The following is a 24,550-nucleotide window of genomic DNA, read 5'->3' on the forward strand; positions in this document are numbered from 1 at the left end:
GGGTAAGACTAAATAATTATTATCTGAGTTTTCAAGTACAAGTGTTTTTATGTCATTTTGCATTGACAAAACTGTGTCTGTGTTCTTTTTATTACGATAATATAGTGGTAGATATGCTAATACAGGCTTGAATTCTCAGAATGTACAGGCCTTAGGTACATGGTGTCCCTCTGGTATCCCACATTTCTCTTATAACCTATGAAGAACTTATGTGCAATAATACTTCTTAATTTGAATACAGAAAGAAGTTTTAAAAAGATTAATTATGTTATTGATGTAAATACTGACTAGGCAACTAATGTGCTGTGACTGCTGCTCATTATATCAAACTCAATCATTTCATTGCTGCCTTCTCCTCCTTCTCATTCGTTTCATCTCCATCTGTTCACTCTCTCATGTACTTGTACTGCATCATATGAGGTGCCCAAGCTTACTGGGGCAAAATGTTGTCTTCTATGAAAAATAGGGTCCATACATATTGTGCAATTCAAACACAATAGTAATGATTATGCTGCTACTAATTTGACCTTTTTCTCCCTGTTTGACTCTGGGAAAGTGACGTTCCTATTTTGGAACTAGTTTATCTGTGTGTAAGTTAAAAGTTAGAGTAAAATTGATGACATCTCACTACAGCCCTTTAAAAGATGGATACTAGTCTAAGGTAGTCATCAAAGCTTGTCTCAACCCTTGCAATAGGTATCATAAGAGGCTGGTATTTCTTAGGATGTAATGAATGACATTTTCGGAGAATGATTCATCCTGCCCTGATGTAGTAGAGCTTAGTCACCTAATGGAGTTGTTTCTCTCTGTGAACTACATACTAAGACCATAGGAAAAGCTTATATTTGACTCCTAACTTGTTTGAATCACACTGTACGTGTTCTGGGCAAACCCCCATTTCTTATTCTTTGCTGATGCTGCTCCAGCTGCTAGGAAATTATTTTTATCTTGCATTATCATAGTCCTACAAGCATAAATTTTAGCAGTAAATGTCCTGGGGTTTAGGACTTATATCACAGCATATCATTAAACAATTTATCAATTAAAATTTCTTTTTAGTTATCTTTTAACAATATCTTTAGAGATTATAGTTCATTCTGTCTCTTTCCTACTGCTGTGCCATCAGCACAGATGCAGTATTCCTCTCAGAAAGGGCTGGGCTAGTGTATTAGTAGCAGTGTGGAGATGTAACAGTGAAACCATCATGGGGCTTCAAGCAGCTGACACTGATAAAGCAGGAAGGAGGTAAACAGGAAAGATAAAAATAGTGGGATGATTTGATATAAATTCTTGTTTTCCTTCCCATTGAGAAGGCTTTGTTGGGTTGGCTCTGTTTCTTTACTGCCACTTGCCAGAGCAATGTTTTATAACTAGAAAATACAATGAGCAGTGGTGATGTAAGCACATGAAAGGTTAGTGAATTTGGTTTGGAATTGGAAATATATCTTTTTAATAAAGGTTATGATTTCAAAGTATTACAAAATAGTGTGTTTAAGGGTCCTCTTTTTCTGCGCTTGTCTACATTGTGTCTCCTGATCTGAAAGTTCACTTAAAATTAGGTAGCAAGTGAAAAGAACAAGGTAAAACCTATGAGGAATATAAGGGGAACTCTTGCTCTGAGATCAGTGGCACTGTTCCCAAGGAAGTTAATTTCAAAACAAGTCTGTCAGTTAACTGAGTTTCAGCTGACAATTTTACGTATGAATAGCCTTCTGAAACAAAAATTGTGGGTTCTAGACTTGTCTCTGCCATTCTTCTGTCGTGCATATCACTGCAGTTGCAGAATATATTTAGCTGGTTGCATTAGTCACTGGGGATTGTGTTCTTTTGCTTCTATATGTTTTATTTAATGTATGTTTGCATATTCAACTGTTCAGGCAATAAACATCATGTTCATTATAATAAAAAGCTATCTCTGCTTTTACTTGATTAGCTAACTGTGTGAAGGCAGGCCACTGGTGTGCAGGCCATGCTTATAAAGTACATCTGCAGCAATAGGAATGTGTTTATGAATATTAAAATAAAGCAATATTTGGTACTATTGCCTGGGTTTGTAATATTCCAAGAATCTTGTGGAGCTTGGATGTGCCTTACCCATGCCTTCCAATCCTTATACCAAATAGCAGTCTATATATTACAACAGTCAGCCTCTATGAAGAGAACAGTAGCAAACATCAAGTGCATTTATGTTTTTCAACTGGTCCAAGTTAGAATCTAATCCAGATTTTAACTTTATCAGCTGCAATAAATCAAGCCTTTCAGACTAATTCTAATTTAAATAGGAGAAGGGTTCACAGTGTGAGAGCAGGTATTACCTGTATAAAAATAAATACACAGTTCATCATTATTTTCAGAAACTGCCATAAATTTAGAGACCTCTCAAAGAAAAAAAATCATTGAAGTTTTTATATACCTTTAAATTTTTTTAGTTGAGCCCCTTGCTATTCAATAAAGAGATCCGTATGGAGATTCTTTCCAAATCCTTTAGGGATTTCGATAGTAGCTGCAAAACTGTTTTGTAAAAACAGGACTTTTTATGTCCTCTAGTTGCTATATGCAATATCTTCATTGGTACATCTGTAAACAGAAGTTGGTCTGTGATAGCAAAGTGCAGGACTATTTTATCAGCTCGTTTCTGGAAAAAGATTGATTTTCCTCAATGCCAGTTTTTGAAAGAAATATGCCACCAGCATTTCTATGGGGCATGCACTCAAATAGAACTGAAGAGCTGAATCTCATGCTCGTTGCAGTCCTGCTGTTGACTTTGGTCTTTGGGCCAGGCCATGTATCCTACCAATGAGGGTGTCTGTATGCAATTTCCAGGAATAAGATTTTTATGTGTATGGTAATGTGTATTAGACTCTGCTAAGGAAATGGGGAAAATAAACTTTGTGCTGGGTAGAATTCACCACAAGATGTCTCATGTCTCACTACAGATTTTTCACAAAAGTAGGGAGCTATCCAGCTAAGTCTGGTGAGTGCAGTGCAAATGACATGATTTAGATTCTTCTGGAGAGTGTGTTAAAAGCATATAAAAATAGACTGGATGTGGAATCCAGGCATGAAGAGTGTGTTCTTCAAGGGCTGATGAAAAATAAATGCACGGAGACTAACAACACTGAATATTGGAAAAAAATCTCAAGAAGGGGAGGAAAATGAACAGTTAAAGCACAAGTACAACACTAGGAGACGATTACTCATTATAGAACAGGGTGACCTAATCTCATTTGTTATTTCTCACAGTCTTTAAGATAAGTGGACTCTATGGCTAAAGTGTCCATTTTAAGACTGTTTCCCACCGTTATAACATTTGGGGTAGGGTGTGTACCTTTAAGTAACTATTTATCTGTTGGCTCTGGGAATCCAGACTAGAGCCCACACATGCCTGAATCTGCACAAGCCTTAGGCACAGTTGTCTATTCTTAAGTGTATGTGCTGTAAATGTATTTTTAAATAGAACTTTTTTGTGTTCCTATGTGTATGACTTCTCTCAGCACTGGTGCAGATTCTTCTCTTACTCTAGGATGTTACTCAAGTGAGGATAGATTCATGGCCAGCTACCAATTTTCTTTATAGCTGTTAAATAAAAGCTTTAAGTGTTAATTAGTTTCATAGCTATCCATATACAAAAGAGTATGTATTTCTATTCCCAGTTTTGGAAGGATTGGGAGGTCAGGGTGGGTAGTTGTGGGACTGTGGGGAAATTCTCCTGTGGCCAGAAATGAGCCAGAAGCACAAGTTTATTGTAAAAGTCAAATGTATTTCACATATCTGATGACCCAAACAAGTAGATATGCTCAGGATAAGTGTTATGTATTAACAGATTTTTTAATACACATAGATACTCTAAAGTTGTTGGGTTGGGGGTTTGTCGAGTAATCTGATATTGAACTTTATTATGGACTCTTTTGTTAACATGTAACCACAATGTGTCTCCAAAAATGCTTCCATAAAAATGTCTGGCAAACCACAGAGCAAAAATGAAGCATTATTTTCTTGTAAAATCACAGAATCACACAAGAATACATGGAGGTGCTCAGGGAAAGACCGGATGTGGCAGTTAGCGCCATGGTCCAGCTGACATGGCGGTGTTAGACCATAGGTTGGACTCAATGATCTCGGAGGTCTTTTCCAACCTAATTGATGCTGTGCTTCAGTGATTCCATGTTGAGGTCTTTACCACCCCGGCCGATAGTGGCGATCCGTGTTCCTGCCCGGTCCCGTCCGAGCTGTGGCTATTGGCGGTGCCGGGGCCGATTCCCGCCGGCTTCGGGACGGGACGGGACGGGACGGCGTGCACCTGCGGCAGCTCCCCGGCGCTGTGCACGCCCGTCCTACAGGTGTGTGTGTCGGTGCAGAGGGACCCACGGTGACCCCCGCCCCTCAGGAGGCGGGGGGGAAAGCGCGGAGGGGTCCCTTACTAATCACGGCCGCGGGGCTGTGCCGTGGGAGCCGTCCGGGGGTCGGGCAATTCCCTTCACCGCCGGGTCCGGCGCGGCCGCTGCTCCCCGGGCGGGGTGGGGCGGGGCCGCCCCTGCCACCGCCACGCTCCGCCCGCCCGCCGCACGAGCCGGTGCCCGCGCTGGAGCCGCTGCCGGAGCGGCGGGCCGGGCCCCCGCTGCGCTGTCCTGCTGTGCCCTGGCCTGGCCGCGCTCCCCGCCGGGCTGACCTCGCTCCCGGCCGCCGCTGAGCCGCCCCCGCCCGCGGTGGATGCCGCCGGGGAGCGGGCGGAGCGCGCCGCCGGGGAGAGGGGCTGCCGCGGCCGCCGGAGCCCACGTACATGCGAGTGCCCTCTCCGCTCACCAGCATGCTTTACTTCCAGATGGTGATCATGGCAGGGACCGTGATGCTGGCTTATTACTTCGAGTACACGGACACCTTCACCGTCAACGTGCAAGGCTTCTTCTGCTACGAGGGCGCGTACCGAAAGCCCTACCCGGGCCCGGAGGACCGCAGCGCCGTGCCGCCGGTGCTCCTCTACTCGCTGACCGCAGGCGTGCCCGTGCTGGTGGTAAGCAGGGGCTGCCTGTGCCTGCTCTCCGCTGGCTTGTTGGGCTGGACTGGACCGGACCGGGCCGGGCCGGGGCGGGCCGCGGGTCCCGGCCGGAGCGGTGCCGCCGGCGGGCGGCTGCGGGTGGGCCCGCGGGCGGGGACCCTCCGCGCTCCCGGGGCTGCGGCCCGGCCCCGGGGCCCCGGCGGGCAGCGCTGCCTGCCCCAGCCCGTGCCCCACCGTGCCCACCGCGCCTCTCAAGTTTATTTTTAGCACCGGTTTATGTAACTGCCAGTGCCTGTATTTCTAGCCCCGTGCGACTCCTTTTGGTAAAAATTTTCTTTTATTTTTCGAAACGCGCGTCGCTTGCAGGTAGATGGACAACCTGAGGAGAACCCGGTTTTTAGCAGCCCATTACTGATGTGTCACCCGGTGCTAATTAGAAAACCCCTCTGGCGGTTTTGTTTTTTAAAAGTCAACTGGTACATGCAGGGAACAGGGAGCAGTTACACTTGATTTAGTTGTCTCCGTATGTCACAGTTACTGATGTGTGTGCAAACGAAACTGTGTCTCTAATTGAACATGATCTTCCGTCAATCAGTTTTAAACAGGTGTGTCTAAAAAGTGATTTATTTAATTGATTTTCTTTGGGGATCTATTTTGGAAAACATCTAAGAGAAAGCTTTTTGGAAAAGCAGTGAGATTCCTTTCAAGCTGTTGAAGGTACTCTTTGTGTTGTCGTATAACGAGGGTATTAGCATCATTTAGTGATCCCTGACCGTACTGAGGAGAAAAGGCCTAGAGGGGAACATTTAACCATTGAGGATGGATTATATATAGACTTAGCAGGTGCATGCACAGTTACACAGAAAGTCCTTGTAAAGAGTTGATTTTAATCAACTGTAAGCATTAGAATAATACAAAAATGCAATAAGAAGAGGCCTTTTAAGATAGTAATTATTTGTTTCACACATTATTTTTTTTTCAGGAAAATGTAACAAAATAGAAGAAAAAGCCTCCTCAGGGTGATGCTATGGTAATCCCAGACACAATTTCTGCATTTGTAGCATCATGACCTCTCAGATGGTATCAAACATAAAACCTCATGATCAGGATGAGCCTTAGTATTTGAGACTTGGTTCTCTTTTTGACTTTTTTTTTTTCCTGAGGGATTGAACCTCATCATTTGGCAAAACCTGCTATATAGCATTTTGGTTTTGTGTGGTTCTTTTGATGTGAACATTAGTTACTTGACCACTTTATTAACCTGTTTGTTCTTCTGAACCCCCAAATACTGTTGAGATTCAAAAGGGGAATTTTTGTTTTTTTTTTTTTGTGGTGATGTTTCTCTGTTGTTGGCATGTGATGTTTGCTTTGCTTTGAATTCCATTTCTTTTGTTTAGCTCAGGAAGTTATAAAGATTATGTCAGATATTGATGTTGAGCATCTCTTTTTTCAAGTATGTGTCAGCAAGATGGATTGGTAGTTTCAATTCATTTCCTGGGTGCTAGATGATTACGTCAGAGGAATCTCCATGACATTTTGGGTTGGCAGTCTTGTAATTAGCCTTGCTAAAAAGCTAATAATAGAATTTAATGGTACTTAACTGTGTATTATTATTATTTGATTTTATTAAATGAAGAATTTAACTCCTGGGAGTCTCATGAATTCAACAGCATTAAAGTCTAATAATTACCTTTATTAAATGGATGGATTTTTCAAGTTTTGCATAGTGTTTTGTTCTGATTTGCCTTGGGCAATCCTCTTGGACTTAGTGTTTACCTGGGAAGGCACTTACTCAGTTGTGCAGGACATGTACGTTGTCCTTCCTTGTTCTTTCCATTGAAAGGAGTGGTGAAGGTAAGATTTCTTCACCAAAACAACTTGTATGTTTTCAGTTGTAGTTGGTTTCAGAGATTAGGTTCTCTTCTATTTCATTTGTTTCTTGTCTATGACATTTTGGACATACATGTTCTGTGTAATTTTGTTTCTGTAAGTGAAATATAAAAATGAATCATGTAACATAGCTATATTTTGGTCTGTAAAGATGCAAATGTAGACTAGTGAGGGAAATGGATTTCTGTGAATGCAATTTCACTTTTTTTTTTAAATGACTATTGTCCTTGAACATAGCATATTAAATACTATGATTTATGATGGTTTTTTTAAAAATCCGGGTTTTTTCCTGCTCGTTTGGTGTATGGGGTTAATGCTCTTTCTGGTGTTTTGAGGTAGAGCAGCAGAATCCTTATCCTTGGTGTTCACAGCAACTGAGGTTTTTTTGGTGGGACTTGTTGAATTGGAGCCGTAGAGTGCTTCAAGATAAGCCAGGTTATCTTAATGTGACTCAATTCATGTGGCTCCATTGCACTGAGTTTTAACAAAATTGCTCAAAAATCAGGAAAAAGAAGAGTTTTTCTAATGATTTTCCTTTCTACATGCCTGCTAGCAGAAAACTAAAAAAGTAAAGTACCGCTAGCAGGATCTGTCTTGATGAGCATCTCATCAGCAGTGGGTCTCTTGCTGCTGTGAGGCTGTCACACAGCGGCTCATCCAAAACCCCTGTGGCACAGCAGAGATGCTACAGCAGCCCTGAGTGCCAAGCCACAGGGTTGAGCTGAGTGTCTGCTCACAGGGCAGCAACATGCATGTGCTGAGACCTAAATAACAACCTGTGTCATCTGACAGGGATGTACTGTGAGCACTGTGTTCATCCTGGAAACTTTCTGATTAGTCTTTAAAATTATACTTCCTGCTAGCACATTCCTACAGCCCTGGTGCAGCATTGCTGCCAGGCTTTCATTCCTGAGTCAATCTGCTTCCTTATCCCATCTGCCCCCGTGCCATCCAGGGACAGATGCAGCTGGCTGGCAAGGCACAGGTGCTCAGGAGTGTGATCTGAGAAATGCAGTCCCAGGGCAGAAGCAGAGACTTCTTGCTCTACTGGAATGCTTGACTTTTTTTTTTTTTTTTTTTTAATCTTTAAGTCAAGTGCTCTGATATGGGAAAGGGAAACTGTGACTGAAGGAAGGAAATTTTGTGCTCTGCATTTGGGACTCACTGGGTTTGTATATGTACAGTCTTTGGTCAAGTAATTACAACGTATTTACCAAGTATTTGGTCAGCCCTGAATTGGTGGGCAGCTGGACTAGATGATGATTGTAGGTCTCTCCCAGCTGAATTATTCTATTCTAAATAACTCCTAGGTTGTGTAGGATCTGGTAAGGAGTCAAATTGGGCTATTTGCTTTGGCGATAACAAATTTATTGTCTGCTAAGATGTATCTGCTTAAAGCCCCTGCAGCTTCAGAGTCGCCTGGAGAATCTGTGGGTGCCCCATCCCTGGCATTGTTCAAGTCCAGGCTGGATGGGCTTTGAGCAGCCTGGTCTAGTAGAAGATGTCCCTGCCCATGGCGGATGGGCTGGAACTAGATGAGCTTCAAGGTCCCTTCCAACCCAAACCATTCTATGATTCACAGGTATTACAGCAATTGCAGGAAACCTGTAGAGGAATCCAGCAACCTTTCTGTAGGATGAGAAGAGCTGCTTCTTTTCCGTTTTTCCAGCTGGTTTCCTAACTTTTATGTAGATTCCATGAAATGAAGATCCATTATAATGTTGGTTTTCCGTGGATTATCTCTAAGGGGTATAAGCACTGTTTCTAATCTGCCAAATCTGTAATTTTTTAGTTCTTCCACTGGAAAATGTTGAGGCCCCAAACAGTTGTTTTTGTTTAGTTTGTTTTTTAAAAAGTGCTGAAAACAACTGCAGCTTAACAAAAAATATATGATCCCCTTCTAATGTTAGACTTTTATTTGTTGTAGGTTTCCTAAGTCATACTTTTAGGCACAGGTAAAGCAATGACTTGAGTGGGTAAATGTGTTTGCATAAGGAGCATTAGGCACACAAGCAGCAAAATCTTAAAAAATGTAGATGAGGTGGAAATTGCAATCAGAAGAGTGGAAAAACCCTAAGTATGAGATTTAATGAGGGAAGACTGAGACTTGGGAAGAGGCAGTGCCTCTGTGGGGTCCCTACTTTCCCTTTGTCTTTGTGACTCAGGTTTGAAGGAGTGCTGCTGGCTCTGTGCTCCCATCCTTTTACTGTCCATAGCACTAATATCCTGAAATCTCTGGTATACTGAGAAATTCTCAATACATGGTTTGGTTTTTGGATTTTTGTTGGGTTTGGTTTTTGTTGTTGTTTGTTTTGGGTTTTTTTTTAATCTTAAACTCAGATGTGAAGGTCACAGGAAATAGGCTCTTGATTTGAGTCTATTCAAATATGTAATAAGCATAGAACTGCTAGTTGAGAGCTCAGTGCTATTTAAGCCATTTCCCAAAGTGCCAGTTCTTGCTCAGTGGGCTGGTTGCTTTTTTAAACTTGTTATGACAGATGTAGCTTGGGAAATACATGCCAGTCTAATCCTTTAGCTTCCAGTAGAAATGATTTCTAGAGCAGTGAGGCTAGTGTCTCATGTTTTCACAATCTATAGAGTGATCAGTTCTGCATTACTTCTTTCTGGTAGATGTTAACAATTTGGACCTCTTTAAAATACTATGAACTGCACTCAAGGATTCTTTTAGTGATTCTACATGCTAATATGGATTACTTAAAATGTCAAAACTGTTCAAACAATAGATGGTATAAAATGTGGTGTACTGGACCTAAGATGTATACTGACAGGAGGAGATACCGACATGTTTTCATTAAGATATGTAAACAGTTTTATTATGCAAATATTGTTTGTTTTTATTTACAAGTAATAAATATATGATTACAGTACTTATCCATAAAACATATACACTTCTATTTGTTTAGGTGAATTCCTAGCATACTCATATTTTCTCTGCAAACCAATTAAAGGCTAATTTGTTTTAGGATAATACTTTCAACGTTATCACTGAAAAAATATCTCCATTTAGACATGAAGTATTGCATTCTCTTTTTTTTTTTTTTTTAGTGGACTGGAGGACTCTTTAGATTGGCACATCCCAAACAAGGAAAGGATGTCAAAAATCAGACATTTTGCCTTGAGCTTGGCTTTAGTCAGTAACTTTTTCCTTTGAGGAAGAAATTTTGAATCCTGGCAAAAGAAAGACTGTAAAGTGAGAGATGCAATATCATTGTTCTCGTATCAAATTTAATGTACCCTGATGCTTAAGAAAAAAAAAGATCATTCTATGAATATTGAAAAAGAGAAGCTGCCTTTTGAAGTAACTGCACAGTTTTCATAAGTCTCCTTTCTTCTTCACTGTCTTTGCTGCTGTCTTAATAGTTCCAGGTCTGAGTAGCTCAAGAGCAGCTGAAGAACATTCAGAGACCTGAAGGAGATGCAGCACTTGATTCCAGCACATAGATCTAGCTGATATGACTGGACAACTCCCATCTCAGCCTTCCTTTCTGAACCTGCTAGTACCTCTTTTCCTTCTGACATCTATGACTCTATGTGCTGTGGCATCAGGGACTGATCAAATTTAACCAGGCTGAGTTCTCAACATGATCTTGGCAGAGATGCTTTTAGTTAACCTGTAGTTCACTGAAACTATTCTATTAGTGTGTAACTTACACACTAACTGTACATGAAAAAGGGTGGTAGAATGTGATATCTGGGACATCAAAATACTCTGTTGTCTGTTATAATGGGAGGGAAAGCATAATCCATAATTAAAGCTCCAAAAATATTTTCTGTGAATTTGCTGTGCCTCATGCCTGAGCTGTTTATTCATTCCTCACCTTAGTCAGAAAAAGCCACTACCTTCTCAAGTGTTCCTTCAATCTACTTTAGGCTGATCATTTTTCTACTTCATGCCTGGTACCATGTCACTTTGGCTTCTATGGACACCTTGATAGTATTGGAAAAATCTAAAGCACAGGGACACTCCACTTTTGTGAGACCCCACTGGAGTATTTCATCCAGCTCTGGGGCCCCCAACAGAAGAATAATGTGGACCTGCTGAGTGAGTCCAGAGAAGGATCACAAAGGAGATCAAAAGGCTGGAGCAATTCTGTGAAGACAGGGTGAGAGAGCTGAGGTTGTTCAGTCTGGAGAAGAGAAGGCTTTGGAAGGACCTTAGAACACCTTCCAGTATATAAAGGAGGCCTACAGTAAAGCTGGAGAGGGACTTTTTACAAGGGCTCATAGGGATAGGACAAGGAGCATTGGGTCTAAACTGAAAGGGATTTAGAATAGACATTAGGAAGAAATTCTTCACTATGAGGGTGGTGAGACACTGGAACAGGTTGCCTGGAGAAACTGTGGATTTCCCATCCCTAAAATTTTTCAAGGCCAGGTTGGATGGGGGCTTTGAGCAACCTGGTTGCAGGGGTGGGAGCCAGATGATCTTTAAAGGTCCCTTCCCACTGAGGCCATCCTGTGATTCTAAGAATCAAACAGACTTTTCTCCTGGTCTACTACTTGAAGCAGAAGTGGCCTCTGTGCATCCTGAAGGAGATTAAAGTGTTTTGTCATTTCTGCCAGAAAAGAATCAAGGAAGCTTGATAAATAATGCAAGGATGAACAGTTGCCAGCAGCTGTGTTACAGGAAAAAAATTCCTAAGAATATATAGCCAGGTATTCAAGTTTTCAGTTTTATGCACAACTTACTGAGAAAGCTAGAGAAATCACCCAGCAAAGTATGCAGTCTATCCTAGTGCTCTTTTTCTGGGAACAGCAAACTTTTATTATGCTAGGTACTTGCAGTATTTGAACATCTCATGATGCTGTTTATGATAAGACAATGATAAAGCAACAGAAGATTAAAGTTTTACATCTTGACTTATATGAATTGGATAGACTAATTAGCCTCTGAAATCAAATGGAAATCATTTTGTTTGTATGAGAAACTAATTAGCTAATCAAAGATAATAATTCCAGGATTATTGAAAAAGTTATATATCAAGAAGCTAAAGCTTTTTAGCTTCATATGCCTTTCTTTTGCTGGCACATTTGTCAGCTGTTAAAACTTAACATGAATAAGGAATTGCCAGAATACTTTATTTACTCTGTGATCACATTGTTCTTGCAGAGCTCATTTGGTCCCTCTCCTCATAGCTCCGTTTCAACCTGTGTGCACAGCTGTGACTTCTTTCCTTGATAGTTTTCTTCTTCTGTTCCCATGTGTTTGTAGGAAAGATATAAAACTTCCTGCCTTTTTTTTTTTTTTTTTTTTTTTTTTAATATGCAAATGCTGGGGACTTCAGGAAGCCACTTTTTTTTGGAAGGAGGAATGCCCTTTTCTGGAATGCAGGAGATGCTTAAAGCTAAGGGACGGTTTATTTCATGCTCTTCCTTTGTGAATGGATAATTGCTTTACAACTTTACTTAAGAATAAAAAAGTAAATCACACTGTTAGGTCTGCAGTAACTTTGTGTACCAGATGTCAGTATTGGCCTGTTGGGACACATAGCAAGACAAATACATGATTTGATAGTCTGATGCTGGTTTTATCTCAGCATTAAACCACTAATCCAACAGAGCTATAACCAGGAGAAACAATTAAAAACTCAGAAGCACTGTGTGTTTTCTTGGGAATTGTTCTTTATCTGTCTGTCTTCCTCTTGTGGTGTGATGGCTTACGTGAACAGTGCCTGCAGAAGTTATGTTTGTACTTCCAATTGAATGTATTTCTGCTGTGCTTAGTATGCATGTGGTTTACAGACAGTAACAATATCGAGGCCATATGCTTCATCCTTTGATGGGCTCTCTGGAAGTAAAGTGGCAAGCAGATGTGAACAAGGCAGGCAGGGTTCTGTTTGCAACAGCTGAATGCCTGCTTGTCCTACAAACGATGCACTTATGTTTAAGTGAGAAATTGTTAATCCAACTAATCCTGCCTGATTAAGGAATTTGTATCGTTGTTTGTAATCTAAAAGAGTAGGCTTTAAGTAATAATCAGTTTTTCAACTAAACAATTCTTGCTCATTGTACATCATGCAGGATTGAGGAGATGGGTGTCCATATGATACATAATAACTGATAGCCAAAGTAGAATTTTAAGTAGCTTTAGCTGTGTTTTTCAGCCTTAAAAGCGTGATATTTAAAAAGCTTTATATGCTCTTGCAGCATCTCTCAGATACACTGAAGTGCATGATGGCCCAGCTTTCATCATACATGGTTTTTATTTAGCAGAGATGTGGTAACCTCATAGGTTGCAAGTAGAAAGTCCAGCTGAAGTGGATGGCACTCAAAAAGTTGTACATGAGACATGGTGTTTTAATGAGGAATATCTGTTGAAAACAAAGTCCTTTGTATTCACACATAGTACAATGAACATGCTGTTGGACAGTGTCTAGGAAGGCAGAAGTTGTAGCACTTGCTATCTCTGATGGGCAAACTGCCTTTGCTAAGATCACTTCTATTTACCTGTGGATCAGAATATATTTATTCTCAATGTAATGTGCTAAGAAATCTGGAGTAGGAAAATTACTATATATTGTATGTATTAAGACTTTTTAGAATCTACTATTAGTGGTAAAAATTGTTCAGTACAGATTCAAAACTGACTCTTAATTCTGGATGCCACTTCCTGGGGTATGAGGCACCATAAAAAAACTTTCTGGTTATATGGTATGAAAACTCAGGTTGTGGATTCCACTTCTGGTTGCCATTGTGGACAACATACAGTTATGTGTACTTCTGTTTGTATTGTATAAATGTATCATAAATACACAATGTCTAATTACTATACATTGTATATTTACATGGAAATTTCATTAACCGTATGCACTTGTTAATGTACAGCCAATTATAAATGCAGTATAGCTGTGTTTTAAAAATATTACTTTTCTTTCTCTGCTGCTATTAATTCTTGCCTCTCATCCATGTTGGGTTAAAGAGTATGTAGGAAGGCATTCAGAGTTTTTAGTTTTGTAAATTAAGAAAAAAGCAGCTACCAGGAACAGAAGTCAGCCTAACAGTATCCTGCTATTCTGGTTAGATTTTTTTCTTTCTCTATATACATATTGAAATGCATGTTGTTTTAGGATGGTAGGTTTCATGCTGTCTCTAAAAAGAATTTTTAAAAAAAATTTTATTTTTTATTTTTCATTCATATTATGAGGATTTATTAGAATCAGTAAGTGGAACTCAGCTTCCCAGTATAGTTATTTTGGGTAGTAATAGGGATTTCTGTGACCTGTCTGTAGCAATTTAGGGCTCAGACATGACAGAATTAATTCTGCTTAAAGATTTCTTAATCATGGGTCAGCTGAGCTGCAGTAACCAACGACATGAACTTGCATCCTGTGGGGAGCACGAGGTGAAGTATTTGAGCTTGACCTGCATTAATTAAGACTGAGCTCAGGATGTTAATTTTTTGGGTTTTATGGAGTGGGTGCACAGGCTGTCCATAGCAGGACTCTGCTGAGAAGAGAGGACCTCCTAGGGTCCAACAGCTCCTGGCTGATGCTTGACCTTGCCAAGTGCAAGTCTGTGCAGAAGTTCAGCTCTATGCAGAATGATGTATGGACATGAGCAAGCTTCGGCACACGCTTAATAGTACTTTGATCATGCTTGCATAGATTAGCTTGATGTCCAGAGCCTCTCCACTGCTCAGCTTCTTCTTCTCCTGTTCCTGTGAGGAGTGTCCTTGGACCTGTTGGGGTGTATCAGGGCTCTGCCGTGAGACCGGGCCTGAGGCTGCTGTCATCGTGCATTCAAAGTGCACAGATGTGAGTCTGAGCATCTGAGAGGCCCAGGGGAGGAATGGGGACCTTGTGCTGCATTAGACTGTAGGCCATAAGCGTGCTCCACGTGAATGGTGTGAGGATGGTCCCCTTTGCCAAGTGCTCATGCTTGACTGAAGTCAGCACTTCAGTCGGTCACAGGGACTCTTTCCAGAGCATTTAGCAAAGGCAGATGAGATTTGTAGGCAGATTGACTGTGGGGCATGTGAGTGGTTTGGGGACATCTGCAGCTGGCAGAGTGAATGTAAGGAGCTGGGCTGTGAGCTCTGTCTGGCTTTGCCTTGATAAAGGGATCTGACCGCTCAAGCAGGATGGACACGTAGCCTGTAATGCCTAGCTGTCAGATGGTAGTTGTGAAATTAGGCTTCTCTGTTAAGCCATAGGAGATTTGTGCATGAAAATTCATACAAGAGCTAGATTGTTAATTTGTTATCTTGGTATTGCTAATGAATTATCTTGGTATTGATGGAGCTTAATCACATGCTTCAGTGCTACTTGAAATCACAAGGCTTTCCTGAGGTGGAGTGCTGTGTGTGAATGAGTTTGGTGCTGATAGAATCTTTTTCGGGAGCCACATTCATTTTAATAGTCAGTACTGCAGTTTTACTCAGTATTTCTTTTGCTTCTGAATGGATTGTGATTGTTGTGTGATTAGGAGTAGATGGAAATCATAAAGCAGAGACTTAAAAAAACTATGTTTACATATGCAAGTGTGCATGCACAATGTGCTGCCAGAAAGTCATGTCTACATGGTTGACTTGTATCCAACTTGTATAGTTTAGTTCACATGTACTTTTAACCTTGAATACCAATGGCAAAAATGTAATACCTCAAAGAATTGATTCACTTACATCAGAATACTTAAATTGTCACCACTGAATGTGTACAAGCATCTTTCATTGCAGCATACTTTGAATTTCTCTTTGTAGTAATTTAAATTGCTCCAATAATGAGACTGCACCCAACACTGGTTAAAAACATGTGTTTGTACATTTACATAAAAGTATGTGTTTTATCTAATATCCTTTATTGTCTTCACAGAGAAGACCAAAACCCAGCTCTTATAAAGTCTGCCTTGAAGACAGTCAATTTCAGAGCTTCACAAGATCTAAAATTTTTAAATAGACTCATTCATCCTTAAAACACTTCCCTCACCACTTGAGCTTTTTTCAAGATATTTGATAAAGCCAGCAGCATATTTACTATTATTTTACAGATCTGTGCAAAGGAGATGATCCTTGTTAGGGTAAACCATTATGCACTATTTCATGAGTGGAAAGAGATACAGTCACATATTGAAGCAGAGTAGCTGGGCTGACTTCAGCCAATAGACTTTGCAATTAGTTTTCAGAATACCATTGCATGCCTTAAAGGGCTGTTTTTATGCTCTGCTGTCTTCACAGCAAAGTATACAATCTCCCCTCTGTCTTGTAGGCATTTCCTGTACTAGGAAATTTTTGCTGAAATTTCCCACTTGCTGCTCCTGTTTCAGCTCATTGGCTACTGTGTTAATGAGGGCACTTGGGACTTCCTCTTAATTCAAGCACTGCATTGTGTAAACTTCTAAACAGGGTCAGAGAACATAGTGTTGCCAGCTGCACATCTGCAGCCATCTGGATTTGTGGCAGGAGCAGTAAAATAGACATTGTGTAGCACAGTTGAAAGAGTGACAAAAGTGGTGCAAATCATATTTGCAGAAAACCCACCATAGAGAAACCCACCATAAAGAAAATCCACCATATTTGATCTACATAATATACAGTATCATTATTGAAAAGGTCTTTCTACTTGTGTATTTATCAAAGAAAGATAAACAGGGTATGCTACTGCTGTGCAATGTTTTGTGACAAAGCTTGCTGGCTTATTCATTCCCATTGCGTTCTTAAGAGCAGAGGTAAGTAATTATTAAAGCTTCTGATGCTCATAAACAGGCCTCTGCCCCTACTTGTATGACTTCATTAAGATTCTGTTTCTAATAAACATCACTTCAGTATCTTAATTTATTATAATAACATTCTTAAGGAGAAATAATTGCATAGTGTGAAGTTACAGCTTTCAGGTCTGAGGAAGGAGATGCAGGGGGAATGGTCACACATTGTTTTGTATCTGGGCTTGCTAGGTGTATGCACAAGTAACCCTAATGTGAGACAGCTCAGAGTAAGTCATAGTTTTAAACCAAATGCTTCCATGCGTGGGCTTTTAAAGTGTTTTAAACTAATTTTTAATGACACCTGGATTCTTTTCAGTGATGCTTACAATGTAAAGACAAAGTATATTAGAAGTATGACTTTAAGTTAGTACATTAAAGAGCGGGCATTACATTTGTTGACTTTTCTGATTTATCTGACCTGTTAAACCTCTTTCTCAAATATTTGGTACTGCTTCCCTGTAAAATTGGATTGTCTTCCTAGTTTTGTTTTATTGTTTTCTTGGGACAGTATTCTTAGCTAAGACCTGTTTCTGGACTTTGGATGAGGTACTGCTCTTACTCTGGGGTGCTGTAAGTTTTCACAACTAATCCAGCTCCTGTTGAAGCTAGTGGGGTTATTACTTTTGATTTCAACTGGAAAAGGTTAATGACCTTAATGTATTTCATTTGTTGACAATTATACTGTAGCCTAAGATAATGGTAAAGGAAGAGATGCTTATACAGAAGCCACTATAATCAGGAGTGGAGCTACTTACGTGATTTCAAAGAGAGCTATTTTATTGTGAAGATGATTTTTAATAAAAAGTTTAGAATTAATTTTGAGCTACTTAAATTTATAATTTTGAATCAAATACTAGTTGATAATAATAAATATAAGTAATAAACCAATTGTATATGTTTTGTAGACATACTTTTTTTTTGCCACAAAAATCCAGAAAACAATTTTTGTGGAATCTTATAGCTATTAATCTTATGTACAGCATGTTTTTCTCATAGCTCTATTAAAACACGGCGTGCTTATACTGTTACAGTGTTTGGTCCTCCATTTTCCATTGTTTGATGGCAATGGCAATTTAGTGAAAGTGGCTTTCCTTGAACCGATCTCAAGAATAATATATCTGCAAAATGTGTCTGGCCTTGAGTAGAAGTGAGCTAGAAGTGAGACAGTGGGAAAAGCAGGAAATACAGATATTCTCCTTCTTCTGAGCCTCTGAGAACAGTTGGCTACAGTCATATACTGACTGTAAAACCACTACTTTGTGACCAGAATCTTTAAGAGATGCCTTTTATGTGATCAGATTTTATTCAAACAGGGATGAAAGACCGTTTATGTTGAATTTTGCAATTGAATGTTCATCCTGGGTAGAAAAGCGCAGTTGCATAGATCACCTAAGGCTTAAAATATAAAGTAACATTGCAGTTGGAAATGATCATTGCTATGGGTGTCATAAGCACGGGTATCGTGTTTATCAAGGAATCCTATTTTCAATATGCACAGAAGGGTTAGGACACCAATCTCCCTCATCAGACAGAACAATGTGCAGTTTACTTGGGTAGTGAAGAAACAAAGGTGTTCACCAAGGCCAGGTAATAAAGAACCACAGTTTTTTCCACACGTGTCACTGGAAGTCCAATGGAAGACTTCCTTGATACAGCTGAATGCAGAGATGAATATATGAAATTCATCTTCTAATAGAGAAGATAAATCATAGAGCTTTGAACATTTTGTTTTTCCTTCACAAATGTCACAGTATTTTAAAGGTTGAAGTTAAGTGCCTGAGAAAAATGAAAAAATTTGATACGGAATTCTTTTTCAAACTCCTTAATGAAATAGTTGTATTTAACAACAACCTTTTTCAAGTATCAGTTAGAGATCAGGAGACTAAAATTAACTGATCTCTGGTCATATTACAACTCATTTTCCTATGGAGGTGTGTTTGTAAAGTGTAGAGTTTGGAAACTTTGTGTTATGGCATCCTTGGTTTTTGTAAAAAGAAAATGAGAACGATTTAAAAACTGTAAGAATTTCCTATGATAAGAACCTTATCTGGAGTATAAAGTAACTTCACAGTTTGAAATTTGAATTTATGCCTTTAGAAGGCAGTTTTGAATTAATTTTTCTCTCTTTCCCTCACCATTTACTAGGGGTTTTTTTTAGATGTAGAGATTTTCTCTAGATTAACATTTTTTCCTAGTTTTTGGATGTTATTTTTTAAAATTAGAAATGCTCGATGCATGGGCAAGAATTCTCATGAATTTCTCTTATCTACTACCTCTTGCAATGTGTTCAGCAAAAATACTCGTGTCAGTATTGTAAAACTGGGCCAAACACTTAAACATTTAGATAGTTTTAGAGCAGGTGCCAGACACCTACTTGGCCCCCCAGTCTGCCACACTGGCATTCCTGAGCGTGTTTTCCTTGTGTCCTGGCCATTTCTAATCGCCTGGAGAGCTGCAGTGCTGAGCAGCTGCATGTTCTTCATCTGACAGGGGTACAAAAGGTTCAGCAGACACGAGCAGGAGCTGCAATGGCAAACACAGTGGGTGGAGCGGGCTGAATGCAGAGCGCAGTGTGGAGGTGGAGCCCGGCAGGGCGGGCGCACCCCGCGGGCTGTGCGCTGCATGCCCTGCCTCAGTCCCGCAGCGCCGAGCGCCGTGCAGGGCCGTGCTCTCGTGTGTCAGGAGATGTGCTCTGGCCCTCTGGTGATGGCACAAGGCCTTCTCTCAGTTACACTCAGCATAGCGGGACTTGGTACCTGTTTCTCAAAATGACCTTTTACATAACCAACCTTTGCTCTGGTGGTGTGTGATTTCAGCCCTGGTGCTGCTCTGCAGGGGCTTTGCCTGTTGGACACCACAGATGGTCTCCAGAGGAGATGCCTTTTGCACACATGATTAATTGCTCAGTTAAGGAAAAAAAGGAACCTCTTAAGAGACTGTGTACTTCAAAATATTTCATTTTTTTCCTCTCATGTGGTAGTGAATTAAGATAATTCAATGAATGATGAAGTCCATGTCTCTGTGATTATGTTCTCATGTGGTTCATTTCTGGCTTCCTTCTTATAAATGCCTGGTTATTATGTGCCTCTTGCTTTCAAATAGCAGTAAAGTCTTCATGAGGAGAGCAGCCTTTACCATTGTTACATACTGAGTATGTCTACAATGTATTAGAAAGGCAGTAAAGAATATTTGTTCCTGTCAGAAGTAGCATTACTGTTTAGTAGCATATAGCCATACTCTGCACTACAGAGAAATAAGTAAAGCAGATAATATTTCACTATTAGATATGTAATCTTTTCCTGCTGTTTTTCTTTTGTAAATGGACATGGCCAAATATACTAAATTTTTAGTATTTTTCTCAAAAAAAAAAAAAAGAAAAGGGGAGTACATATTTTTAAAACAAAATTTGCAGGCTCAAAAGGCTGAGTATTTTTTTTCAAAATCATTCTCTAGAAAAGCAATTTTCTTTTCACGTCTTTTTTGTAGACCTTCAGAAGCTGGTATGCAGTATGGACCTATATCCCCATGCTGAATGCAAGAGAGGATATTTTGTATTTAATCAATACCACACAGTTTTATCTAGGATTTATTTTTTCATTTTCTGCAAAACTACTGGTCATTTGTTACTATAGAAAATGTACTTCTCTGAAAATTGACCAGGGCATTTGCTGTCAGTTTAAGCAAGCAGGAAGCAATGAGAACAAGAAAAACACAAAGAAAATGGCCTCAAGGGAAAGCTCTGCATAATGAACTTGAAATTGCTACTGCTGGAAATACTGTTGCTGCTTTTCCTGCCAGGGCTGTCACCTCACTCAACAATTTCAGCTTCAAGCGGAGAGTGGAGCTTTACTTTCAGCATCACTAAAGGCCAAAGTTTATGTTGCTAGATTTCCCAAACTCTGAGGCAACAATGCTCATTGGTACATGGATGGCATTTTTAAAGAGGAAATAGGCCAGGAATAGCCCATGGTCTCAAAAGTTAAGAAACCAAGGTAAAGAGCAAGGATAACAAAGCATACAGAAGCCATATTTTTAGAAGAGATCTGCATCACACCAAGTGGGAGCTCATAAGTGAAATGAGTAGGAAGGCCATGCAATTTAATTGATAACAATTTTCCTAGAGGTACATAAATCATCCCTAAGATTTTTAGCTCCATTTCCTACCTTCCCTTTTTTCCTGATAAGGAAGAACAAGGGAGCTCATTCTAGAGAGAAAAGCAGAGCTAGGGCCTGCCTGAGGTGCTCATTCCCCCAAAGGTTCTCTCTTGAAGATGGTCTCATAGAAGCCTTGGTTAGTGTTCAAGTCATGCCTAAATGAGAGAAACACAATGAATGAAACTAAGTCAGAAGAGAAACTACAATGCACAGTATTGTAAAATGTTGTTCTTCGCTTGACAAGTTGAGCACATGGATGAATATTTAGTGGTCTTTTTAATGCAGTAACACTTTTCAGTGTTACTCATCTATCTGAGTGGTTGCTGTAGTTACAGCATAACCCTGAGAATTGGTAGAGAGGGAATCGTGTATTCTATGGTATTCCCAGCCTGTGTGAAATATTTCTTGAACACTTGTGTAGCCTAAAGTAGGTGTTAGCTGGAAATGTCTATGACTGTATACACAGAAATTTATTTCCTAATCCCTAATAGAGATTATCAACCTTACATTTCAGGATTTGGCTTGTTTAAACATATTCACGTACCCTCAGATATTTTGTCATCCAAATGAATGTTTAAGTCTCATTTGAGTCCTGGGGCTTTATAGGGAGTTATGTGAAATGAGAAGGATAGGCCATAGAATAAACCTCATTAGTATCTTAAGAAGATCAGATTTAAAGTAATTTATTTATATAGGTGCTGGCTATTGTAAACCATAGCAGACACTAGGGGAATTTTGTTTATGGAGTCAGTTTAACCAAGTCAGAGCTGCTCTAGCTCTAATATTTGGAATGAGTCAGGGTTGACATTTCAAGTTGAAAAGAACTCAGAATTTAGAACCAAGTTAAGAATATACTGGATGGATCATTTGGGGAAGGAGAAATTAGATTTTTAATTTGACATGCAGTGCTAAAACTAGGCACAGCTTGCCTGGATTCAGAAAAATGACTAATACAGAAAAAACCTGGACTTATTTGGGAGGAAGGAATCAGTGTAGGGAATATGTGCAAAATACTGTAAGAGTCCTGAGAAGAAAACAAGGAAAGGGACAGGTATTAGGTGGTTGGCAATAAATGCAAAAAATGTACTACTAGTATAAACACACCATGAAAATCAATCAGCTAATATATTAATCAGGAGTTAAGGGGTGAAACAAGAAGAAATATTAATTTTAGATCTCATCCCTCTCAAATCCTGGCTGTCAAATGGGTTGTCACATCACAGACAGGATGTGATTGCCATGGAGATAGTTCCAAGAACTTCTGTAATTTAATTTTTGCTGGGTTAATATTTTTCATGTGCTTCCATAAGAGTAAATGATCGTTCTTGTCTTGTTCCTTCTTGCAACATTCATGTATACTGTGTTTTTATCTAAGGACTCTGCAAGTTGTTTATGCATATGTTCTTCAGAATACTGGAAAGCCTGCACTTTGTATTGTTAGACTTAGATGAAAATTGTTCTTTTCCTTATACTTTATATGCTGTAGCTATATGTCAAAAGGTTTTCTGACCCTTAGGGAAGGATGGCCTGCCCTGGTTTTTACAACTGTTAAAATATCTGTGAGCTAAGAATTTTAATACATACCTTTGGGAAATTTGTACAGTGATCTAAAGTAGTATGATACTGTTAGAATAAGGTAAAAGATGCTTCTAATATCCACTCTTTCATTGCAAATTATATTTCTATGCCTGAACTTGTGTAGTTTTGTCCAGACATTTATGTTGTCAGAACATTCTCCAGTGCAGTCTTTCACTGCCAGTTTTGGAATATGCCAAAACCTTTTTCCCCAAGACTTAGAGAAGATGTACACAAATAATTCTGTTAAATTAAATGTCTTTTGTTGGCTGGTTGCAACTCACATATGCAGTGGAAGGGCCAACAGTGGTGCCTGTGCCAGCAGAATGCAGAAATTGCTCCTTCCAGGAATATCCCAGGTATACAAATTGTTGTAAAGTGCAGGGGGGATATCGCTCTCCTTTTCCTCTGCCCTGTAGAGCTGATTATTGCCAGTGATGCTGGAGAGAAGAAGGGGAAGGAATTGCACTGCGAAACAGAGTTTCTCCTGGGATTTATTGAGATTGAAAAGGATTTTTCTTCCATTTCTGAAGCATCAATAGGCTGATTATTGAGATGAGCAGTGCTTGTGCTGAAGGATGGAGGAAGGAGAACAGCTTTAGCTGAGCTGCCAGTACGGAAAAATAAAGAACCTGTATTTATTGCCAAATTTTAGAAGGATTCTATCGAAGTGAATCCATGGAAGCATAGAGATGAATGCCTTGTGTGCTTAGTGGCATTTCCCTCTCTGATTGCTTCTGACAGCAGAGTGCTAGGCCTTCTGTAGCAGAGGTTTTGTCCTTAGCAGAATTCCACATCCTTCTGACCCTTGCACCTACGTGCCTACCCTAAGAGTATTCTTGTTCAGCTAAGAACTTGAATGCTGCTCCCTGCTATTCTTGGAACAGAGGGTTTTCTTCATACAGGTCACCATCAACGACAGGAAGTGTAACAAGGAGAAAGTGTTGGCAGCAGCAAGGATCTAGATGCAGCTGATGAAGACAGATTGCTGGCAGTGAGGATCTCCTTTCCTATAACTGAACAAGCAGTTCTCCCTTTAGTAAATCCCAGCTTCCCTACCAGTCAAGAAGACGACCTTTATTCTTAGATCAGCAGATTCAGTCTCTGCTCAGAGCTGGAGAGTTGAGCTTCTGTCACTCCTGGTGTTCTTGCAAAAGGTTGAGCACTGTATATCACAGATGCTTCTTTTGTGCTGAATTCTGCTCTTTCCTGGAGTTTCAAAATCTGTGAAAATTTTACTGAAATCTATTGAGTTTTGCAAAAAGAATTAAAGGCAGAATCTGACTGTATTCAGATTGCCTAGTCCTTGAGAGGAAAGAAAAGCGTTACTGTGACTCACAGTAAAAGTATTAGTGTTTCTGTTGTCACCTTATGAATCACATTATAACTGATTTTTTTGGTATGTTTCTTCATGAGAGCTATAGGGATCACTAGGTTGAATTTTCCTTGTCATAATTGGATGATCTTGAATTCAAGGTTGAATTATTTTTCATGTATACTGATCATTTGTTAATTATAGATGAAGAAATTCTACTTTACTAGGCTGAAAATTTGCTTGCATCACGAGAGAGAGGATATTTGTTAGTTCAGGTATTGAAATTTCTGTTTCATCTAAAAATTCCACTAGCATCTGAAGCCAGTCTAAAGTAATAGAAAATGACTGCTTTGGTGACAAATTAAATTTTGCTTTTAACACACTTGCCTCCAGAGTTATTTTTGTTACTTGGACCACATTATTTGTAAGTACCATTTTCCTCCACAATTTAGCCCAAAGGTATCTGCATAATCTACAAACAACTAAGGAAGGTCATTAATTGCATCCTTCCTGTTGACAACAAAATGTGCACATGAGCCAGTGCCCATAGATTATTTTGTTTTGTAGAACTGTTCAGACCTATTGTGATATATGAAAATATTTATATTTTCCTGCTAGGTCAAAGGTTTAGAAAACCTCAGCAATTAATCAGATTTGATGGCATTATTTCTTGTATTTGTGTACTATTAAGATTTCGGTTTGGTGGTCTTCATTCCTGTTGATCAAAGTGTTATGTGCCTATCAATAAGCTTTAAGCTTTTCATGTAGAGGAGTGGAAGGGCCTTGCCTGCAAGTCCCACAGTGAATCAAGGTTAGAATCCAGTGGTCAGTATTTGACCCTTCTACTCTACTTTTCAATTATACCCTTGTTGCCTGCCATAAAGCTTCAGTATCGTAGT

The 24,550-nt window shown here is 39.7% G+C and overlaps 1 protein-coding gene across 8 annotated transcripts in view; it reads left to right on the forward strand.

Moving 5' to 3' along the window:
• PLPPR5 (phospholipid phosphatase related 5) overlaps positions 1-24,550 on the forward strand; it is a 218,906-nt gene that overhangs the window by 168,880 nt on the left and 25,476 nt on the right. For 5 of the 8 annotated variants that reach the window (XM_069022612.1, XM_069022611.1, XM_069022613.1 and 2 more), the window contains one exon: positions 4,823-5,011. The exons of 1 other annotated variant lie outside the window; for it this stretch is intronic. In XM_069022612.1, coding sequence (XP_068878713.1) covers positions 4,823-5,011 — 189 coding nt within the window. Of the gene's footprint in view, positions 1-3,770; positions 5,012-24,550 lie in introns of those variants that run through there. 2 more of the 8 variants (XM_069022614.1, XM_069022617.1) reach the window with 1 other exon arrangement.

The sequence above is a fragment of the Aphelocoma coerulescens genome, chromosome 8 (genome assembly GCF_041296385.1).
Source record: "Aphelocoma coerulescens isolate FSJ_1873_10779 chromosome 8, UR_Acoe_1.0, whole genome shotgun sequence".
NCBI classification, from domain to species: domain Eukaryota; kingdom Metazoa; phylum Chordata; class Aves; order Passeriformes; family Corvidae; genus Aphelocoma; species Aphelocoma coerulescens.